A 25,586-nucleotide genomic window follows, 5' to 3' on the forward strand; every position below is an offset into this window, starting at 1 on the left:
TTTGAAAAGCAGGATTAAAATATTGGCTTTTATCTCATAATTCAACGATCTAGTAACCGAAACCGATGGGCCACCGTGCTCTACGAGGCACGGGGTTAAACTGCACTAGAAACCCCTGAATAGAAAACATGGTCACTCTCCCACTTCGCGCCTTTGAAAATTCTTATTATCCTGCCATTTCCAAAACGACGAACATCCCATTGTATTCGTTATCTGTCAAGCACAAACACGCTGATGTGCGCGCGCGCCGCTCGTCTCTTCAGGCTGTGGCGACTCAAACGGAAAGCGGAGAAAAATAAGAAAATACATTTTCTTAGGAAAATTTTCCGCTATTAAAAATAATACAAGTGTGATAATGGCACGCGTTTTGTTCTTGCTTGCTCTTGGACTATTGGTATGTTATTTTTTTTATATTCAATATATATTTTTTTTTGCGTTATTGTTGTACATAGAGACATAAATATTATATATTATATAATATTAATAGCTTGGCTAGGTAACTTACATCGTCTCGAATATATATATATTTTTTATTTGATTTGATTATATCTTCTTTTTTTCTGGTTTATCCCCATCATGAATACAGAGTATGGACTTGTTGCATATTTTGGTACATTTTGTATGACTGCATGTTTGACGTAAAACGTTCCTTGGGAATATATTTCTGTCTTCTCTTCTCTACATAGTATAAAACTTTAAACTGAGTACCTTTCCGCGTCTGTCTGTTTATCCACTAACGCATCTAAATCACACAACGGATTTCGATTCAGTTTCCATATCCCATAAAACTATCACATATATATTATATATAATACAATTAAGTCTAATTAAGTTTTTATGTAAGTAGAAAGAAAACATTATTTTTCAACTAAGTGGCGGAAATTTAGTGACTACACTCTTTTTCTAATTAGTAGCCGCGTAAAACCGGGTGCTATAGTTTATATCATCATCATCATGACATCAACCCATTCCCGGCCAACTACAGAGCACGTATCTAATCCCACAATGAGAAGGGATTAAGGCCTTAGTCCACCACGCTGGCCTAGTGCGGATTGGTGGACCCCAGTTGTTGACAATTGGTGTACATTTAAGTAGGTAATCAATAGGTTTATAGGTTTAATATATCTTCCATACCACTAACCACCAGGTGACATTGCAGTCAAGGGTGAACTTGTAGAAGAAAAAAAAAAAAAAAAAATTGACAGCTTATATATATAGCTTATCCGCGCATTTTTGGGCTAAAAACCCTATTACCTACTTTACAATTTTGACTCCATCCAGGAATCGAACCCGGAATACCGAGATTTTGGGATCAATTCCCAAACCACTACGTCACTTAAAATAGCAGCAACTTATCTTACGTGGAGGTAAGTGATGATGCAGTATAAGATTGTATGCGGCTAAGCTGGGGTATACCAGATATATGAAACATATATCCGGGTTAAGGCTGCATCGTACCGAAACGCTAATCGGCACATGTTTGTTAGTATGGTTGTAACTAGCTACTACCGAAGCCCCGGAAGAAAAATTTTAATCTTATATTTTCCAAAGGTAACTTTGGTCCCATTGAGTTTAAAATAAACTTTGCATAGACTTTGATTAATATTGTTGTACTTTATCTACACGTACCACTTTCACATATCATGTTCGAAAGTGGCTTCCAAATTTTTCTTATAATACCGGCGATAACAAGTTTGTATGGCTGTGCTATATTTAAGCCTTACAGGTTTTATTATTACTTCATTAAAAGCAGGTGACGGACAGACAGACGTGACACAAAAGCCACCTTTACTACGGAACCTATTATAAAACGTGGAATCTTTAGAGAGTACGCAATATGTACATAAGGATCTTTATTAGGTTCCTCAATTTATTTCTTAAACGTTTCGGCAAGAGCGCTGACTGTAGAGTAAGGATGAATTTGAACTCTAAGTAAGTTAAATAAGGTATATTTTACAGTGTAAAATAAAATCACTAATAATTCTGTTATATAGTAGGTAATTATTAAAGATGAGCGGTGATAGCGCAGTGGGTAGAAGCTCGACTTCATTTCGGGGGGCAGAGTTCGAATCCCTGTTCGAAGTTACGTTAGCGTTAAAAATATCACTTGTTTCGACGGTGAAGGAAAACAAGGACGGTGGGGAAACCTGCCCGGGAGACATACAAAATATTTCCAAAGGTGAGTGAAGTCCACCAATCCGCACTAGGCCAGCGTGGTGAACTTCGCCCCCCCCCCCCCCCCCCCCCCTCCATTAACCCCTTCTCATTGTGGGAGACCCGTGCCCTGTAGTGTCCACACAAAACACAAACTCAGTCAACCTGCATTCGATTATATAATCACTTATATCACAGTGCATAAGAGAAATTGTAAAATATGGCCACATCTAACTATCTACACGAACTTACGATTTAGGTTCAGCCAGTTTGGTCCAAAGAACGGTCGAAAATTCGAGATGGGCATAACTAAAAACAAAACCAAACGTTTTGTTAGTACACATTTTGACTTCGAATCAAAGTTTTTAGCTGCTAAAACTCAAATGATATGTACATAGATTGTTGTCCTTTGGGGCTTCTTACATAAATTAAATAACATATAGGTAAGTATTGTGTCGTTAATAAATAAAGGTACCTATTAAGGTCGAGAAAGACCGGAACTGCTATCTTAGCCTTATATTCAGCTTCATTCGACCTTTACCAATAAAGTTATTATGGGGCCATAATTAATTAGCCTTTACCTAAATAGCCATTAAAAGTTTCGAGGGGTCCGAGTTCGTAACCCGGCACGCACCTCCAACGTTTCGGAAGTATGTGCGTTTTATGCAATGGAATATTATTTGTAGTTGTGGAGGTTATAGTGATAGAGCTCGTCCGGGGAAGCACTACCACCTTATTTCTGCCGCTAAGCAGCATTGTTGTGTTTCAGGCTGGATGACCTGGTTTCTTGCATTTCCTGCGAAGTGAAGTTCCTAATTACTATTTTATTATATCCATAAATCGATGGAAAAATATTACGATTTCAAACTGACTTTCACATTATTTTAAGAGTCAAGTATAGTATACTAACCACGCCCGCGACTGCGCCCGCATTCATCTAAGCAAATTCAAATATTCTTATGAAGCGATGTACTTGTGAACTATCGTAAGCGTACCGTTGATACATTTCTGATAAGTTTTTCGAATTCCAAAGATTTATTTGTAGTCCAGTCTACCAATCCGCACTGGGCTTACTTCTGCCGCTACGCAGCATTGTTGTGTTTCAGGCTGGATGACCTGGTTTCTTGCATTTCCTGCGAAGTGTTGCTCTGCTAATTGGCCATGGTTTTCCACTTACCACCAGGAGAACTATCAAATTAATAAATATAAATAAATACATCACGGTAATACACACATCGATAACAAACCTCAAAGTAAGCGTAGCATATACATAAATACTTATAATGTACAGATAAACTCCCAGACACTGATGACTCCCAACATTCATGTTTATCACACAAGCATTTTCCAGTTGTGAGAATCGAACCCGCGGCCTTAGACTCAGAAAGCAGGGTTACTGCCCACTGCGTCATTCTGCTATTATTATCTAGTATAAAAAAAGATTTGCTTTAAAGGTGAATGAAAAAATCGTAAGGCAACCTGCATGCTTGAGAATTCTCCATAATATCCTCGATGGTGTGTGTGTGAGTGTGTGACCCTTGTGTACCCTTCAACGGCCAAGTCACACAACATTAACTCTAATAATAAAGAAATCGCAGTAAGGAACCTTAGACTTGGCACGACTTTATCCAGATTTCATTACTTTTTAGACATAAACAAGCAGCTCCATCGAGACTTGGCTAGTTTTTTACAGAATTTTTTTAGTGGGATAATTAAATATACACGTATCCTATATCTTTAAACGAGCAATTTTTGTATATATATATACATAATTGGAATCTCGGAATCGGCTCCAAGGATTTTCATGAAATTTAGCATATAGGGGTTTCGAGGGCGATAAATCGATCTAGCTAGGATTCATTTTTAGAAAATGTCATTTTATTCATGTTTTCCAGTAATAACCGATTTGTTGCAGACGAAGTTGCACGGGTCAGCTAGTTATGATAATATCGTGTAGTATGTGCATTGATAATGTAAATTGTTGATGTTGGAAAAGAGCAACTGCTGACTTTCTTGCCGGCTTCTTCTCGGTAGAATCTGCCTTCCGAAGCGGTGGTAGAATCACTACAAACAGACAGACTTGACGTTTCAAAAGTGCTTATATTAGGCCTACTTGAAATAAATGAATTTTGAATTGAATTGAATTAAACAATTGAAATAATAGAAAGACAGTTTCTAGATATAAAAAGTTCTCTCTATTATTAATTATTGTCCTTTACGTTGCCCGTTTGTTATTTATCGCATCTCAGATTAAGTTATAAGCATACATAAGTGCCTAATTAGTATTTTATTATATCCATGAATCGATGGAAAAATATTACGATTTATAACTGACTTTCACATTATTTTAAGAGTCAAGTATAGTATACTAACCACGCCCGCGACTGCGCCCGCATTTATATTAGCAAATTCAAATTTATTATAAGTCTTTCGAATTCCAAAGATTTATTTTTACGTGTCCAGTCGGTAGACTTGACCGCACGCGCGATCCGCACTGGGCTAGCTTGGTGGGCTACAGCTTAAACTTTAACATTGTGGGAGGAGACCTGTGCCCTGTTTTGGGCCGGTAAGGTTTTTTTTATGCTGTTATTGTGTGTAACATTTGGACACCCGGACTTTTTTTATAGGTAATAATGATTATTTTAAATATTTAGTACCTACATTATTTTTATGTATTTAAATAATTTTATAAATAATTTATATTCTATGACAACGCACACATCGCCATCTAGCCCCAACGTAAGCGTAGCTTGTGTTATGGGTACTAGATGACTGATGAATATTTTTATGAATAATATATCTACATAAATACTTATATTATACATATAAACACCCAAACACTGAAAAACATTCATGCTCATCACTGTTGTTATGATGATGATCGTTTGTCCGTCTATCTTTGTACCAAATTACGTAAATTTTGCTTTTGAGCGGCTAAGTCAACCCTACGTAACATGTTTAATATACCCATACATTTATTTCTACACTTTCTTCAAAATTGCTTGGCGGCACGTCTTTGTTGGAACGGTGGAAACTGGGAACGGCCGAAGGCTCCTTCCAGACCAGACCGAAGAATTCAGAAATCATAAACTTCCAAATTCCCCACTCCAGGAATCGATCGTCGCCGAAAACAACTTCTTTTAACAAGACTACTAACTTACCATGAATTCAGTAAACAAAAACAACTGTAATGTAATATAAGGCGGTGTTCAAACGTAGACACTTTAACACTTTCTGTAAGCGACACTAGACAGTGAACTCTATCAAAGACAAGTGTTACAATCTCTCTCTGGTGGCGGCAGCTGGATATAGCCGTTGTTTTTTTTTTTTTTTTCATGCCCGTTAGAAAGCAATGATGAGGTCTAGGTTGGAGCACGCTTGCCTAGAAAAAGCCTATTCACTCTAGCCTTGAAGGTGCTCAAATTATACGTGGCAGGAAACACAGTTGCCGGGAGGGCGTTCCACATCTTAGCGGCACGTATCAGAAACGTGGATAAAAAACGTATCGTGCGTGTTGATGGAATATCAACCACAAAAGGATGCCACTGCTCACGGTGTCTCGCTGTTCTGTGATAGTTTTATTCCGTTACAAGTTGGCCCTGGACCGCAATCTTACCTTATATTAAGTGAAGTTCCGGTTTTTCAAAATCCCGCGAGAATTCTTCTGTTCCTGGGATAAATATCATATTTTGTCCTCTTAGTGCGAAATTTTATTACATCGGGAGAATAGTTGAACTGAACCAATAGCTGATAAGTACCAAACGAATAAACTAATAAATAGTCACTACAAATAAACTGATGAAACTAAAACTTGACTAAAATGAAACTTGACGTTTCAAAAGTGTATATAAACTAGGCACACTACTTGAAATAAATGAATTTCGAATTTAGAATTTTTTGCATTTAAAGATGTATGGAAGTATGGATTGTTTTTAATTAAGAAACATTAGAAGTCATTATTATTAATATATATTTTTTTAATGTGATAAAAACCCAAAATGAATATCAAAATACATAGGTAAATAGGTAAATAAGTGTCTCCGTTTGTGCATAGCCTAATATTCGGTAGTAGAGTCAGCAAACAATTGACAGCGATTATGGGAAAGCCCTCTCGCTGGGAGAGGCCTTTAGTCCACCAGTGGACTGTTATAGGCTATTTATGATTTTTAAAAAAAGCGAAGCGGTGATAGCCCAGTAGCAGGAGCTCGACTTCACTTTCGTGGGGCCAAGTTCGAATCCCAGCACGCATCCTCAATTTTTTTAAGTTATTTGCGTTTTAAGTACTTAAAATATGACTTGCCTCAACGGCGAAGGAAAACATCGTTAGGAAACTTGCATGCCTGAGAGTTCTATATAATGTTCTCAAAGGTGTGTGGAGTCCACCAATCCGCACTGGGCCAGCGTGGTGGACTACAGTTATAAAAATGATCTGTCCTGGTGACGCCGGTGTGCGCAAGTCCTAATTTCTGTTGCAATCGATGTCTAATAAACAGAAGAACGCGCGAAACCAACTGTTATTTCATAATAAGCATTTTTATTTTCGCGTTACTTTAAGTTCTTGACATTTAGAGCCTTACGGCAATCGGAGAGCCTAAGACGTTTCTTTTACTTTATGTTATTTGAAGTTCTATGGAGTAGGTATATAGATAACCTAGAAAATAAGATTTTTTAATGTTGTGAAAGAGCAACTGTTGATTTTATGCCGGCTTTTTCTCGGTCGAATCTCTCTTTTGAACCGGTGGTAGAGTCACTGCATAAAATAAATTTTCTATCTTGTGAGAGATGAGAGCGGAGCCTGCTTCCAAGCAGCCTTGTCGTTAAGAAATTCATCAATTGTATTCAGTAACCTCGATTTATGAAATGTGTTTTAACACATTGTTTAAAACTATGCGTCTAAAATTACCTTGGGAATCATATTATAAAAGCATATACTCAATCCCACAAATGACACTGCAATAACTTAAATCCCCTGATTGTATCTCCTGACAACGTGTCCACCTGCGTTCCCGTACGTAGAACAGGAGAAGTTTACCCCCGTTTACTATTACACATATATATTATTTGAATATTATTTCCACTTGTGCGCGAAAGCTCTGAGAGTTGATAAAGCGGTGGGAGAATATAAATTTTTATCCTTTCCCCGGGGAAATAATTGTCTCCTGGCCATGCTGCGTGCTGGGGGTAGAACCATCGTTTCAAGTAGTACGATTATATTATGACTGCTTTGACTTTTCGTACCCCGAGGATGTTCTTTTCGTTGCATAATAAGAGCTGTCTCTGAGCTTCCTTGGCTATTAGCCACCATTGGCTAATAGCCAATGGTGACCCATGTTTCCAAGCCTATTAAACACGAGCGTCAGGTATCTAAGCAAAAAAATAACAGAAGTAAAGTGAATAACCATTGACCTAGTTATTCACGCGAAAACTAAATAGGTAGGTATTTTTTATTGAAAGATTTATAGGTGATTGATTATAAACATAATGACGATTTTGCGCAGTGGTCCGCAGATTTTCTTATGAACGATAGCTTCTGGGTTTGATTGCCAGAAGTGTTAGAACCTACATATTAGAAATTAAGTGTTATTAACTCTGGTTTAATAGGAAATTTAATCCATGACTGTCTTGTTAAAGACAAGGCCGCACCGCCAAGCGATGGGAGCTTTAGTTTGATGTTTTTTTAAGTATGAGTAGAGTTTTTTGTGACAGAGCTCGTTGGGGAAAGTACTACACCATGCTTATTTCTGCAGCTAAACAGCATCGTCGCTTGTATCCCGGTGTAAAGGGCGTGGTTGGGTTTATTACAGACACGTGGGACTTAACACTGAGGTACTCTTAGGTGTTCTTAATATGACACTCTTGTAATCTTAAAATTTCACTAGCACTACACTTTCACTACACTACACTTGAAAGATGAAAAAATATATATTAGTTTTTTTTAATACCTTAAATCGATACATAAAATGAAAAATATGATAGTACTTATAGAAAATACAATAAACAAGTTAGATTATATGTGTTGCCTAGTGAAAATCGATTAGTGAAAGGTAAATTTATGTCTAGGAATTTACTTTGATTAGGTGCTACTTATTTAGGCATAACCTTGTTTGTCGTTGGTGAAAACGGACATAAGCTCGTTATCCAGTCTTGCAGCGTGGTTGGTTAGATTCACACCAACTCTATAAAACAGGAGATTTGTGTCCAGTATTGGAATATTAATGCGTTGATAATGGTTTTGTATAGTCAAATAAAGACAAATATTTCTTTTTCAAATAGGCACATATATGGAACTTTTGATGCTTACATGATATGTTCTATATACGTAAAAGAGAAAGTGTGTGGGTATGTTCCGTATAGGCTCCGAAACGGCTAGACCGATTTCAATGAAACTTTCAGGGAATCTCCGGATAGACCTGGCGAGTATTCCTGTAAAGTTTGGTGACGATCGGAGCACTCCTATTTTTGAACTGTCAAACTGTAAAATACGAGTAAGTTCATTGTTTAAATAAGATAAACCAAAATCTAGCCCGGCGAAGCGGGCTGGGTACGCTAGTGTAAAATATAACATAGAAGTGAGTTGATGGCGATAACTACATTCGTCAACTTAAAACTAAAGCTACGAGGGTTCCAAACGCGCCCTGGTCTAAGAAGTATGCGACAACAAACTTAGACGGTTGTTTTTTTTTTGTTATCACCATCTCACATTGACACTTAAAACTATTATTGAAGCAGCCTATTTAGAGCAATAATTTACACCCAAGCATTTTTATCGTTGACGTAGTCCTTAATACTATAATAGGACTTTTCTATAAGCTTACGTTTAAAACAAACTTTGAACTTTTTCAGAGACATCTCCTAGATATCAACTGGTAGTTTATTGTAAAATTGTATACAATTTCCTTTAAACTACCTTATCTTTAAGGTTAACGAATTCAATCTACTGTGTCATCATTTACTATCAAGTGATACCGCAAACGTGTTTACCGGCCAAGTGCGAGAAAGAGGCGTGACTTGCGGGTTCCGTACATTACAAAATGAAACTTTGTAAATCGATTCCTACTTAATTTTATTTGATTAATTAAGTATATTTTTTTTGACCTCCCTGGCGCAACACTGAGCGCTGTGAATTTAAGTAGGAGGTCCGGGGTTTGATTCCCGGAGGCGTAATTTGGGAATTTATAATTTATGAATTTTCTCTGGTCTGGTCTGGGAGAAGGCTTCGGCCGTGGCTAGTTACCACCCTATCGATAAAGGCGTGCTAAGCGATTTAGTGTTCCGGTGCGAGATTGCAGTCAAGGACTCACTTGTAGTGGAAAAAAATGCTAATTTAAGTGTACAAGGGACCACTTCTTAGTTGACAAAGAAAGTGTTGTAATTTATACCAAATCTGCTTTATAAAGCTGCTCTGCTTTTTTATATCTTTTAGATGTCTCTCAATATGTTCAAAGTTTATATAAAACGTAGGCTTACAGAAAAATCCTATTATAATATTAAAAATTACTTGAACGATAAAAAAGCTTGGGTGTGAATTGTTCTAGCTACATAGCTTAATATAAATAAACTGTGAGATGGTGATAACAAAAAAAAATTACCCTGCTAAGTTTGTTGTGGGACCAGGGCGCGTTTGGATCCCTCGTAGCTTTAGGTTTAAGTTGGCGTACGAAGTTATCACCATACCCTTACAATTATGTAAACATATATGTATGAATGCTTCATAACAAAAACAAACAAAAAAAAAAAACACCCGGCTAAGTTTGTTGTGGGCTTCTTCTTAGACCAAGACGCGTTTGGAACCCTCGTAGCTTTAGTTTTAAGTTTACGAATGTGGTTATCGCCATCATCTCACTACCGTGTGGTTCTTATGTACGCATCAAAAGTGCCACCTGTGGGCCTACTTGAATAAAGATATTTTTGACTTTGACTTTGACTTTGAGTGCCTGCGATAGGCTAAATTAAAAAAGAAATTTTGAATTCGAATTTGAATTTTGAATTTAAACTGCTTTTAATTTTTCTATATTATAAACCTTTTTGACTTCTATTTCTTGATTATTTAAATGCATTAAAAAATATTTCATTAGGTATACCGAAATGCATTTAAATTTACTTTCGACTGGACTAATGAAACACTTATATATATATTTGCTCGTTACTACGCTCAGTATAAACATTTAACAATAATAGTTCAGCCGTCTTTATAAATAACGCAATAAAGTTTGGCTTAGTCAATGCTTTTTCATTCGACCCTCTAGTCTATAGTATTTCTGATGCAATAAGCATTTGTTACTTCTGAGGGTTTTTCTTTATTATTTTATGGCAAGTGGAAGCCATTGCCTATAAACAAAACAAAACTTCCAAGGGCATACAAGGAACACGGCCTGCAAAGTGCCGCTGTGTCCATCATCCCAAGGCGTAGATGTTAAGCCCCTGGTGCCTGGAGCGGCAACAATGCGGCAGCAGGAATAAGCATGGCGTAGGAGCTCTGTCACAAAACGCACTACTACTACTAAAAAAGTGATGGCCGACTGGTGCAATGGGCAGCGACCCTGCTTTCTGAGTCCAAGGCGGTAGGTTCGATTACCACAGCTGTAAAATGTTTCTGTGATGAACAAGAATGTTCTTCAGTATCTGGATGTTTGTATATATAGTAAATCTTAATATATATAAATCTCCTGTCACGATGTTTGTCCGCGATGGACTCCTAAAGTACTTAACCGATTTTAAATAAAGTTGGCTCACCGTGAGCAGTCTGGTCCAACTTAAGAGATAGGATATCTTAGATCTTTAATTATAGTCGCAATTTTATTTTATTGCAAATTATTTGTCACATGTTATATATATATGTATATATATACTACAATACTCACTTAAGGCTAAGCTATACTGAATACTTTAAAAACAAAATCAAACGCAGACGAAGTTGCGGGCAACAGCTAGTATATTATAAACATTTATGAATATTATTCATAAAAACATTCCTCAGTCATCTTAGTACCCATAACACAATCTACGCTCACTTTGGGGCTAGATGGCGATGTGTATATTGTCGTAGTATTATTATATTTATATTTATTTATAAATACACAGATTTATGGACACAACGACTAAGTCGCATAAGGGTGCCTTCTTGGAACGGAACCCTAAAAACATTTAAGAGTAGACATTAAAACGGTTTTCGTACTAAGCAAAAAATATCATCATACAGTTTTTTCTCTCTTTTGGCACATTTAAGGCGTTGCTAGCTGAAGTTTGATAGATGAGGCCGCCATCGTTAAGTTTTTTCAACTCTAAGGTTAATGCCACCAAACAGATAGATGCCAATAGACAAGATTTACTAGCTTGCAAACGAGAAGTCGTTTTCGAGTATTAAATTCTGTATCGTCAAAGTAAAATGGACTTTATTTTTTACATACAACACCTTAATTATAATATTTTTTTCCCATTTTATACAAATGTCAGAAAAATAAGGTGTGAAAACTGTGAAATTAAATAACAAGTCAACTTAAAATTAAATAATATAAAGTAAACCCAAATATAAACCTAGAAACACAATAATTAAAGCCTTCAATTTTAGTTATTTGTCTACTGAATAAAACTGACGAAGCATAAGCCATTCAGTAATTTTAATCTTAAATTTAGGCAAAGGTATGTCAATTAAAGTTTTTGGTTATTTGTTATAGTTGTTATTGTACAATAAACATTTCTTTATATAAAGGGTAATAAATTGGTATGGCCCAAAGCAGACCTCACGTCTGCTTTGGGCCATACCAATTTATTACCCTACTTACGATTCTTTGCCTGTTGTTCTTTTTCAGTTCTAAAGTAATGTCCATACTTTTTACAAATAGGAACATTTCCTTAATATACGTGCAGGGTAAGGGTAAAGTATTGTCTTTTAAAGATTGCTTTTGCACTATCCAAAAAATGTGCTCCAATTATTACCCTGTCACATTTTTGAGCTCTGAAGTCAATTCGAATTTTATTTATTCATGTAGGCCTATCACAGTCACTTATGAAGCGTTCATACATATTTGTTTACATAATTGTAAGAGGATGGTGATAACTTCGTTCGCCAACTTAAATCTAAAGCTACTAGGGTTCCAAACGCGCCCTGGTCTAAGAAGAGCCCACAATAAACTTAGCCGGGTAACATTTTTTTTTGTTATCACCATCTTAATGCGAATGCTCATAAGTCACAATGCAAGACCTTAACTCAGGATAGGTGATACATACCCATGGTAGGCTCTCAAGGATGCCTGTATTGAGGAAATTTGACTTATTCTTCGTAAAGTAAATAAAAATTTGTATATTTTTCCGCATGTAATGTGTACGTGAGATTTCCTTCCCGTGAATTAAGTTTTTCATCTATTGTTATATACCTAAGAATTGTATAGTTTCCACGTTTTCTATTGGCTCTTGGCCATAATGTATGTTTAGTAACGGATGATTTGAATTAGTTGTTTCAAATTGAATAAGTTTGTTTTTGTCAATATAAATATTTAATTTTTTTTTATCTTACCATTGAATTATATTATAAATTCAAAAAAAAAAAAATTCAAAATGCATTTATTTCAAGTAGGCCTAATACAAGCACTTTTGAAACGTCAAGTCTGTCCGTGTGTAGTGACTCTACCACCGGTTCGGAAGGCAGATTCTACCGAGAAGAAGCCGGCAAGAAACTCAGCAGTTGCTCTTTTCCAACATCAAAAATTTACATTTTATATTTTAACATTCATTTTTCTATCTTGTGAGAGATGAAAGCGGAGCCGGATGCTTCCAAGCAACCTTGTCATTAAGAAACTCATCAATTGTATAATAACCTCGCTGTAATAAATGTGTTTTAACACATTCTTTAAACTTATGGATTGGTAGGTCCAAAATTACCTTAGGAATCATATTATAAAAGCGTATACTCAATCCCACAAATGACTTCTGCACCTTTCGCAGACGATATGCAGATGTCACTAATTTATGACCATTTCTTGTAAGTCGACTGTTTATATCCACTTTTTGTTTATAAAGACTAATATGTTGTCTTACAAATACTATATTGTTATAAATGTATTGTGAGGCTACCGTAAGTATACCAATTTCTTTAAATTTTTCACGGAGGGATTCACGTGATTTAAGTTTATATATTGACCGTACAGCTCTTTTCTGCAATATGAATATAGTTTCAATATCAGCAGCTTTGCCCCATAATAAGATCCCGTAAGACATCACACTATGAAAGTACGCGAAGTAAACAAGTCTTGCTGTTTCTACGTCAGTAATCTGTCTAATTTTCCTGACGGCGTAGGCAGCCGAGCTTAGTTTACCTGCTAGTGTATCTATATGGGTACCCCACTGAAGCTTACTATTTGAATTATTAAATGACATTAATAATATACTAATTGAATTATTAAATGACATTAATAATTCATTATATATAATTTAACGGTTCTTTTATGTATAGGTAATAGGTATACTATATAAAGTGCACCATCGCTCTTTTAAGTGAGTTTACTTAATAAAGGTATATAGCTCAGCGGTAAGCGTCAGTAATTCTTAATGAACTATCGATAGTTTTACCATTTTCTATAATTAACTAATTATTCGACGTGCCATCAGGTTTTTTCTTAATGGCGAGTTCCAGTTCTTAACTCGGTACTTACTAAGTTAATCATTCTGTAAATTCATGCTTCCTGTGATAAGAAACACCTAATGTAGCTAATAGAGTAATTTAAGTACGTAAACAATAATTAGTTCACCAAATGTTTTCCTTTTTGTGTTAGTGAAATCATTACAATATCATCCGCAGCCTATATCGTCCCACTGTTGGGCACCGGCCTCGTCATAGCAGAGACAGTTTTAAAGCATAGACCCACCACGCTGCTCCAATGCAAAACAACCATCTTCTTCTATTAAATTATTATTCGATTAAATGTACTGTCCTCGGAGAGCAGACCTTAGGCGAGTGACGCTATGCGCTTTGTCGAGGTATATTTTTTAGAATAGGGAATGAAAGTTTGTATGGGAAAGTATCAGTAGATGATCGCGAATAAGTCACGGGGAACCGCTAGTGTGCTTTGTCTGGTGTGTCTGGAAGGAGGCTTCAGTCATGACTATTTATCTACTGACAAAGACGTCCCGCCAAGCGATTTAACGTTCTGGTACGATGTCGCGTAAAAATCGATTAGGGGTATGAGTTAAAGCAAAAAGGCAGAGGAAAAAAAAAAAAATTGTGAAAGTGTGGAAGTGTTCTTCCCGGGACGTGCCCAAAAGGCGTCGTACACGGGAGGCACCGGAGCCTCCCTTCATGTGCTGAGGCCGGCAACCGAGGGGGTTTTAGTGGTTAGAAATCCCACATAACCCAATTATTTACAATTCGGGTATCTCGTAATCAGGAGATTTCCCCCCGTCAATAAAAAAAAAGGGGGTATGATTTAATTGTAAAATTAAAATGTAAAATAATGTTGGAAAAGAGCAACTGCTGAGTTTCTTGCCGGCATCTTCTCAGTAAAATATGCCTTCCGAGCCGGTGGTAGAGTCACTACAAACAGACAGACTTGACGTTCCAAAAGTGCTTATATTAGGCCTACTTGAAATAAATGAATTTTGAATTTAATACCTACTGTAATACCCCTAACAGGTTAGTCTGTTACAATCTTACAATTTTAATTATCGCTTACCATCCGGTGAGATTGTAGTCATAGGCTAATGGAAAAAAACTTGTTATATTATAATAAATAAATAAATAAACTACGACAATACACACATCACCATCTAGCCCCTGTAAGCGTAGCTTCTGTTATGGATTCTTAAATGACTGATGAATATTTTATGAATAGTATATATCCCTATCCCTACTAATATTATAAATGTCAATGTAAGTTTGTTTGTTACGCTTTCACGCAAAAACTACTTAACCGACCCTCATTAAACTTTGTACACATATTCTTGGAAGTGTTAGAAGTAATATAGGATACTTTATATCCCGACTTTAAGCTCAGTTCCTTTGGGAGAGGGGATGAAAGTGTTTAACGATTTTACACCATAACTCCGACAAATTATAACCGATTTAAATAATTATTTTTGTACTATAGAGGTTATGAATTGCGTTTAATTTTCCCCAAACTTTGTGTAGATCGGAATGTGGTTGGAGATAGAGGACAGAACTCCTCATTTAAGGCTTAGCGTTACTGAATACTTTAATTTTTTTTAGGACTACAACTAAATTTAATGCTACATCAAAAAACAAAATCAAACGCAGACGAAGTCGTGGGCAACAGCTAGTACCTAAATAAAAAATACTACGACAATACACATCGCCATCTCGCCCTTAAATTTTGGGTACTATGATGATTGTTAATATTTATTAATGAATAATATACATACTACATACATATAATATACATTTCCACACACATTTTCCAGTAGTGGGAATCGAACCCACGGCCATGGACTCAGAGAGCAGGACCGCTGCAAACTGCGCCAATCGGCCGTCAAATTATTCTATCTTGATAGAAGAGTAAACATGATCTATAAGATGTTATTTATGTCATGACAATATTATCAACACAGGTTGCCTGCCTTAGGGACATATCTAAGACAATTAATATTCATCAGCCGCTACAGACCCAAATCAAAGGACGTGACGCCGTGGCCCTCGCGTCAATGTCAGATCGGTGTAGTCCGCACACGTAGTCTCGATACTTGATGGTAACAATGACACATTTAGGGTTTATTGCACTATTATTATCTGGTATTGTTTGATTACATGCCGGCTGTAATATGATTGATTATTGAACTCGATTGCATATTAGGCGCAGCCTTTGTAATACTGGACACGGTTAAATTGTTTAGCGATGTTCGACGCCAGAACTAGGATCAACAATTGTTACAGCTGACTAGCCCGACTAGACTAGGTAAGAAAATGGACGTTGCGACGTCCACATGCATGTGTTAGGAAATAGGGAATTACAGCCCTTTATCTATATTTATAAAAGGCAAAGGTGACTGACTGACTGACTAACTGATCTATCAACGCACAACTCTAACCACTTGACAGATCGGGCTGAAATTTTGCACACAGATAGTTATTACAACGTAGGCATCCGTTAAGAAAGGATTTTTGAAAATTCCAACCCTAAGAGGGTTAAATGGGGGATGAAATTTATACAATATCCTTCATTTATCATTTTATTTTTCAAATTACATCCATGAAACTTTGATTTTAGGTTTTCAATGAAAATACAGAAATACATGTTTCACAAATCTGAACATTCCAACTCCAAAGGCATCAAATAGGGGATGAAATTTAAAAGTTTCTGATTTTTTTAAAGTAATTTACGTTCCTTTTTTTTCTATTAGCAGCAAGACTTTTTTTAAAACCTTTGTAGTGAAAATTTCCCAGATCAAAAATTTAACATAACGTGAGCGACGCCGCAGGCAAAAGCTAGTGAACGATAAACCTGATGATTATTTTAAATATATCAACAAACCTTATTTTATATACTCATTGATAGTGTTTTGAAAATAGAATTATAACCCTTACTATACTATCAAAGAAAAGTATATGATCAATGACGGGGAAGCGAGTCTGACAAGATCGAATGGCGGGAAAGATAAGTTAGCACGGATTTGAATTCATTAATGGAGATAAGTAGATTAAGTAAAGTATGGTTACAAATTGGGAATAGATGATTTATAATGGAAACGATATATTTAACGAAATATTGTTGTGGCGGAACAAGAGTCGTATATACTGGTGATGGAGTTGTTAAAAGTTGTTAATACTACTCGTATGTTGGTACGTGATGTTGCATAAAATAAGTATACCTCTAAGACCCTTTGGGTTATTAAGGTATCATATGTGGAGCCCTAGCATTATTTTATACAGACAGTATATGTAGGAGAGGTTGCTCTATACAAACAGCTTATTCTAAAAGTCCTGGTGTTATAAGTAAGTAGATAAGAAGTAGTTATGTTTGACCTATATAAATAAACGCCAGTGTCAGTGCCAGTGTGCGTGTTGCCAGTGATGACCTATGGCTCTGAAACATGGTCGTTAACTATGGGCCTCATAAGAAGGCTTAGAGTCACTCAGCGGGCGATGGAGAGAGCTATGCTCGGAGTATCTCTACGCGATCGAATCAGAAATGTGGAGATTCGTAGAAGAACCAAAGTTACCGACATAGCTCAACGAGTCGCGAAGCTAAAGTGGCAATGGGCCGGGCACATAGTTCGGAGAAAGGATGGACGTTGGGGTCCCAAGGTGCTGGAATGGCAGCCTCGTACTGGTAAGCGCAGCGTTGGTCGACCCCCAACGAGGTGGACAGACGACATTAAGCGCGTCGCAGGTAGCCGCTGGATCCAAGCGGCTCAGAATCGTGGAACTTGGAACTCCCTACAAAAGACCTATGTCCAGCAGTGGACGTCCATCGGTTGATGTGATGATGATGATGATGATATATAAATAAATAAATAAATATACTACGACAAAACACACATCGCCACCTAGCCTCAAAGAAAGCGTAGCTTGTGTTATGGGTACTAGGGTTGAATATTTTTACAAATTAATACCCAGACACTGAAAAACATTCATGCTCATCACACAAACATTTTCCAGTAGTGGGAATCAAACCACGACCTTTTACTCAGAAAGCAGGGTCGCTGCAAACTGCGCCAATCGGCCGACATATCTATATGTCTTGTATCAAAGGGCCTTGCGGTATAACATTTGACAATGTTGTAATTGTATTCATAGGTCTTGTTTTAATTGATTGAATAAAAGAGCAACGGTGGAGTTTCTTGTGGTCTTCTCTGTCGAAGACAGCATTTCGAACTGGTAGTAGAGTCATTTCGAGGTAACAAGTAGTATGAATTGTAGAGAAGAATATACAGTGTTAGAGTTGGTCTAGTTGTTTTATTGGATACAAGCAGGCGTTACTTTGCGGAAATTCATAATATATTATGAAAATTAGGCTTAATTTGCTACACTCCGCGAACAGCAGGAGAATCTGTATGGTGTTATTTATAATTTCTTCAACTCCGTATACTCAACACCAAGCATTTGTTTTATTTTACTCCTTGTGGAGACAAGGTTATAGAGTACAGTCCCACAACACATATAGGATGGTGGGCTTTAATTACATATTTTATTAAATTATTACTTTAATAGTATGCCATAAGTAAGGAAGAATAATATTAATAAGAATAAATACTTACTGCTAAGAAACTAGGTATTTAGCTTCAATAATACTATTAATTAATAAAAGCCATCTGGCCACCATCACCTATTTTTTAGCACATGAACAGTGCACGTTTAACAATTTCAAGTAAACTTATTAGTAGTAGTAGTAGTAGTAAAGCTTTTTGTGACAGAGCTCGTCCGGTGAACTCATGCTTACTATAGCCGCTAAGCAGCAAACCTAGCTGTATACCGGTCTGAAGGGCGTAGGAAATAGCGTACCGCACCGCCAAGCAATCGGAGCTCCAGTATGAGGTTTTTTTAAGAAGTAGTTGAGTATTTTGTGACAGAACTTGTCCGGGTTAGTACTACCGTGCTTACTTTTGCCGCTAAACAGCATATATTGTACCACCTACCGTGCATCTTCAGCTTTTATTAATACTACATATGTTGCCTGAAAGGGATCGCTTAGATGAGGCTACCAAATTATACCTTCCGCTTTAGTATTTGCATTTTTTATTTTTGTATCTGAGTTGTGTGCAATAAAAGTATATTCATTCATTCTTTCAGTAGTTAGCCAGGAAATGTACGTAGCCACGTCCACCCACGTGCCTTGAAGAGCACGTTAAACATCCTCATCAAACTAGACGTATTGCTTTTAAATATTCAAAATTGTTATATAGATTACTCCAATATCGCTTCAAATGTGATTTATAGGCAATATTGGTGTGCTAGCATCTCTATGGAATTCACTTTATTGCACTGCTGTTGTGTTTGTTATAACTTAATCCCGAGGGATAGTGTAGTATTATCTAGGTTAATCTACGAACTTTAGCTCACAGCACGTTTCGAAAGCCTGTGTACAAGATTTGTACGCTCGCAATCGAGGGGTCGTTTTCGAGTACCAAATTATTCGAACATCAGGGTAAAATGGATCTTATTCATACGGTGTTAAAGTTTTAATTGGCTTACAATTCTTTAGCTAAGGTTTCCGGCAGTGCGTTTGTAAAATAAAAATCAGAATACACGATTTGCGACTCTAACGTGCTTGTCATTAGATTATTTTTACTTTACCGGCTCGATTATGATAAAATAATAAAAAAAAGCCTTTTATTTCTTCATAAAATTTACATAGTTTCATATTCATCCTTAATTGTAAGTATATAAAGTGAAAAAAAATGATAATAGTTATAATAATTAAATAAAAAAAAAAAAAGCGAGCAAGCTAATGTTGTACTAAGGCTATTTCTCTCTACTAAAAGAAAATCTACCCGGCTAAGTTTTTTTTTAGTACTACCACAATGCTTATTTCTACACAGCATTGTCGCAAAGGCTTGGTTTCCGGTGTAATTGTAGGCATATGAGGCTTAACACCTACGCCTCAAATTGATGGACACAGGGCAACACTTTACGGGATGTGTTCCTTGCATGAATTCAAATTCAAATTCAAAAAAATCAAGATTCATTTATTTCAAGTCGGCCTAATATAAGCACTTTTGAAACAGCAAGTCTGTCTGTGTGTAGTGACTCTACCACCGGTTCGGAAGGCAGATTCTACCGAGAAGAAGCCGGCAAGAAACTCAGCAGTTGCTCTTTTCCAACATCAACAATTTACATTTTAACATTCATTTTTCTATCTTGTGAGAGCTGAAAGCGGAGCCGGATGCTTCCAAGCAACCTTGTCATTAAAAAAATCATCAATTGTATAGTAACCTCGCTTAATAAATGTGTTTTAACACATTCTTTAAACTTATGCATTGGTAGGTCCAAAATTACCTTAGGAATCATATTTTAAAAGCGTATACTCAATTCCACAAATGACTTCTGCACCTTTCACAGACGATATGCAGATGTCACTAATTGATGACCATTTCATGTAAGTCGATTGTTTATATCCACTTACCTGACCTGGAAAGTGATCTGTTTATTGGCGATAGTTTTTCACTTACCATCAGGTGTTCTATATGCATGGTCCATCAATTAATAATTAAAAAAAAAACGCGTGGGTACTCACAAAATGTTTTTTAAATTTTTTTATCTTTCGCTTTATTCTACGTTTGTATACACGACACTAATAATAGAACAAAAGTATTAAATAAGTTGAAAGTTTTATTATAACGCTTTATCTAGTGATCTCATTATCGGACAACCAAGTTTCACTAGAAATTAAAATTTGAGATATTTGTACAATTAAATCAATTAAATCATAGGAATGAGCCCGCAGACTTTGACAATTTGTACACAGTCAAAACTTGTTTTGAAAAACGAAAATGTGAGCTAACTTCAGGGTGTCGGTTTATTGTGACGGTGTGAGCGCGCATCGTAAAACTCTACCCTCATCATTTTACCCTAACGTGCCAAAAAAAAGTATAACTTTAAGGGGCCTTTAGTACAGTAGTGAAATGTTATATGCTTCTCATGACCAAGACGACGAGAATGAATTGACATGAGACATCAAACGAGTCGTTGGGAGCCGCTGGAAACAAGCGACCCAGGACCGTGGATTTTGGTACCCCCTACATAAGACCTTTATATCTAGCAGCTGATGATGTTTTATTAACGAATATTTTCTCACGTTGCAGTTACTTCAACAATGCACACCTCGTGGGCTCCCGGACACGGAGGAGTCAGTGGTGAGCGTGTACACGACGCAGCCCAACATGGCCGGCGCGAACATCGACGTGTACCGCCAGATCGCGAACAACCTGGCGGAGAAGATCACCTCTCCTATATACAGGTAGGTTCGGAATATAGTTTAGCTTTTATGGTTTAGCTTGTTTACAGTGTAGTCCATCATTGTCGCATTAGCATAACTATATGACATATAGACTATAATGACAAAATGTAAAATCCCTATCCCTATCCCTACTAATGTAAGTTTGTTTGTTACGCTTTCACGCAAAAACCACTTAACCGATCCTCATGAAACTTTGTACACATGTTTTTGGAAGTGTTAGAAGGAATATAGAATACTTTTTATCCCGACATTAAGCTCGGTTCCTTTGGGAGAGGGGATGATAGTGTTTGACGGTTTTACACCATAACTCCGACAAATTATAACCGATTTAAATAATTATTTTTGTACTATAGAGGTTATAATATGTGTTTAATTTTGCCCAAACTTTGTGTAGATCGGATGAATGCGGTTGGAGTTAGAGGACAGAACTCCTCAGCGGACAGGAGTAAAACCCTCATTTGAGACTTAGCGATACTGAATATATTTTTTTTTAAACTACAACGAAATTGAATGCCACATCGAAAAACAAAATCAAACGCAATAAATAAATAAATCCGCACCTGGGCAGCTTGATGGACTGCGGCTTAAACAGTTCTCATTCTGTGAGGAGACGGCCGTGCCCTGTACTGGGCCGGTTATGGGTTGAAGATAATGTGCAATCTTCTGCTTGGGATATCGCTAGCGTTGGATTGCCCCGGGACAAATAGGATTGCTTGTTCCATACAGAAAGAAACAATGCTCTTTATAATGTTTATAATTTTTATTAGTGTTTTTTTTTTACAAAAAAGAAATATAACCTAAAATAAACTATTTAAAACTAAATAAAATCTAAAACGTCCTCGAAACCACCGCAGCTAGCTAGGCACAGTTCCTAAGATGCTGGCAGCATTGCCACTTTGGATAGCCAAACTGATTCGTTGCTAATTTAGTGTTTATACCTACACTTGGAGGAATTATCAATTTTATAAATTTAAAATGCATACAAAAATTTTCAGAACCGACAGGATTTGAACCTGCGACTCTCTGGCAATCGCGGCTTGAGCACTTTCTCTTCTCCAATTAAGCTGCGGCTCTCCTACCGACGATGCCGAAATTAGTATATGCCTTCACATCTTATAGCGACTGTAGCATCATCTAGTAGGAAACGTTGCAAAAAAAGCAATGTGTCATCTCTTGTTTCAAACGTGTCTCATTGTAATATGGACCTTTGAAAAAGTAGATCGAAACTGCATTTGACGATCAGGTGGGCGATAAAACGATACAAATATTTACAAAAACGATACCTAAACAAGATAAGCGCCAAGAGACAAGACTTAAACTTGGCCGTAGTTCGTTTTGTCGTGGCCAAGCTAGATCAAGCTCTATTTATTTAAAAACAAACAAACAACAAAACAAAGTTGTCTCAGCTACAACATCGTCGTTATATAAGTTAATTTAAATAATTGAAGCAAGTATGTGATTAACTCTAATTAATATGTTACAGTTTCCTCGGTTATGGGAAGGACAAAGCCGAAATGCCATCGACCACAAAACAACCTTGGGGCAAGCTGGAGATTTTGGACGACCCCGAAACCGTGACGAAAGCAAACCAAAAACCAATAAACAACGACATTTCTTTGGACAAAGAAGTGGAGGAGCTGTCTTCAGAAGCCCTTAGGAAGATAGATAAGAAACCAGAGAAGATCACATTGTACTCAAGCTATTTACCAAGCGGAAAAATCGAAAAACTTGATGGTAGGCCTCCTCGATTCCAATAGTAATCGTCGTCATGATATCATCCTATTACCGGCCCATTACTGGGTACTGATCTCCTCCCACAACGAGAAGGGGTTAAGTAGTCCACCGCGCTGGCCCAGTGCGGGTTGGTGGACAACAAATCTTTAATATATATATATATATATATAATGATATATATATATATATATATATTATATATATATATATCATTATTTTCAAAAGACACGGTTTAAAGCTGTTACATATTTAAAAAGGCTTTAAGTTACAGTGTATTTATTGCCATACATGGCGTACATGTAAGCATCATTCAAAGAATGCAACAAATGTCATTTTGTTGTATAAAATCCTTAACAGTATAAAAGTTTTTATTTTAACCAATTTTTGAGTTTAGCCTCTTGCGGTCGTCGTACGAGGCGATTAGCTTAGTTTATTTTTATTTTGCTTATTAACAGTAGCAAATTATGACAGATTTTATTTATTTATTCATATGATAACCAATTCATTATTATGTAAATTTATTAATTAAAATTCAACACAATTCAGTGTAATTCGGTATTAATATGTCAGTAAATTTTTATGTCAAATAGTAAAATCATTATAAAATATTAATAAGTAAAAATTTAATTCAATAAATATATAAAGTCTATTAAAAAAATATCACAGACGATTGGTACAACAATAAAATAAAAATAATAAAAATAAACGGAGGCACGAGCTCTTTTCAAAGGACTATCGAAAAGGTTTATCGAGTCTACCGGTGATCCTAGAGCGGGCAGTTACCTTGGCCAACGAATTAGTTTGGCCATCCAAAAGGGCAATGCTGCCAGCATCTTAGTGTGAGTGTGTGAACTGTACCTCACTGCGGTGGTTTCGAAGACGTTTTAGATTTTATTTAGTTTTAAATAGTTTATTTTAGGTTATATTTATAAAACAATACACACAAAAGACATAAAAAAAATATATATATACTACGACAATACACATCGCCATCTAGCCCCAAAGTAAGCGTAGCTTGATATGGGTACTAAGATGCCTGATGAATATTTTTATGAATAATATACATAAATACTTATAACACCCAGACACTGGAAAACACTTATGTTCATCACACAAACATTTTCCAGTTGTGGGAATCGAACCCACGGCCTTGGACTCAGAAAGCAGAGTCGCTGCCCACTGCGCCAGTCGGCCGTTAAATATATATATAACGGTAATAGCCTATATATAACGGTCCACTGCTCGACCTAAACTCTTCAAACTTCTTTTTCAGGAAATGACACGATAAACGAGATCACCGACGATGATGAGACATTCGGATTCGATGATGTAGACGACGGCAGCAATGATGCAGACAAAGGCAGATCTGGAACCTTCGTGCAGTTCCTAGAAATACTTGGCAGTGTCATACAACTGATATACGGTGGTATTGTCGCGTTTTTCTCGTCATCTAGTAAAACCACTAATTAGGCGTAATAAACTACTAATTATACGCTGGCACAGGGAGGGGAAGAGTCAATGTAGATAGTAAAAAATACGGTGATTTTTTTTAAAATTCTCCTAAAGTCTCTATATTCGTCTTAAGGTAGCTAACTATACAGTATTTTGAATTTTTTGAAGAGTGCTCTACAGCTATAGATATTAGATCTGGCTTTTTTTTAGCACAAGCTCAAACAGAAGTCTATGTCCAAATACAAAAAAAAAGTTTTTCTTCAGCTTGTTAAGCCCAGGACCAAAAGAATCATTCTTAAAGCGTAAACGTCTAACAAATCTGATGAAGCTTAAAAAAGTAGCCAAAAAATACAGATAAAATACCATAAGATTACTAAAAGCGAGACAATATCATATATTAAAACCTCTTTCTTATCCAAAATTGGACATCAATATGATAGTAGTAGGTTTAATTTGAAAGGTGTTTAAAATTTTATGTTTTACAAGAAAAAAAAAGTTGTAAATACTTTGTTTTGTAAATGTTGCAAAAAATTGATCTAATTATTATGTCTAAGCAAGTCTTATTATATTTATGTGTGGTATGTAATTTAAATTATATTTATTTAGTGCCATAGAATTAATTATCGTGTAAAAATCCAGTCTATAATTTAAGTTTGTGGTTTCGAAACGTGTGCAATAATAATATTATTAATAAATTATTTCAAAATTGGTGTATTCTTTTACTTCAAGATATAAATTAAAATGGGTACTAAAATGTAAATCATAATATCTCCTCAACGCCAGCTTTCATTTCATTAAACAACGGATATTAGGTTTTCCTTTTTTTAACCCCCGACGCAAAACTACGGGGTGTTATAATTACACTTATTACTTACATAATTGTAAGGGGATGGTGATAACTTCGTTCGCCAACTTAAAGCTAAAGCTACGAGGGTTCCAAACGCGCCCTGGTCTAAGAGCCCACAACAAACTTAGCCGGGTTTTTTTTTTATTATCATCTCACAGTTTACTTATATTAAGCTATGAAGCTTGAGCAATTCACACCCAAGCTTTTTATCGTTTAAGTAATCCTTAATATTGTAATAGGATTTTTCTCTAAGCTTATGTTTTATATAAACTTTGAACTTATTCTCTCAATAACATCTCAAAGATTTCATTTGGTAATTTGTTATAAAATAATATACAATTTCCCTTGAATGACTACTTTTTATCCCAGGTAACGCGGGGAACATCTAGTCTTATACGAATATAAAAATCGCTTAGCTTTCAGGAAATTAATTCGCCCACAACATTTAGCCAGTTGCCGCGTCCTTTTACAATCTCATCGTTCGCATGTGCCGCTTT

At 36.2% G+C, this 25,586-nt stretch overlaps 1 protein-coding gene across 1 annotated transcript; it reads left to right on the forward strand.

Moving 5' to 3' along the window:
* Window positions 1-248: 248 nt before the first annotated feature.
* LOC120628187 lies at window positions 249-24,725 on the forward strand. The gene is made up of 4 exons (XM_039896434.1): window positions 249-394; window positions 20,902-21,056; window positions 22,540-22,790; window positions 24,064-24,725. The coding sequence occupies exons 1-4, from the start codon at window positions 356-358 to the stop codon at window positions 24,258-24,260; spliced, it is 642 nt and encodes a 213-aa protein (XP_039752368.1). The 5' UTR covers window positions 249-355; the 3' UTR covers window positions 24,261-24,725.
* Window positions 24,726-25,586: the final 861 nt, after the last annotated feature.

This window comes from Pararge aegeria, chromosome 12, assembly GCF_905163445.1.
Source record: "Pararge aegeria chromosome 12, ilParAegt1.1, whole genome shotgun sequence".
Taxonomy (NCBI): domain Eukaryota; kingdom Metazoa; phylum Arthropoda; class Insecta; order Lepidoptera; family Nymphalidae; genus Pararge; species Pararge aegeria.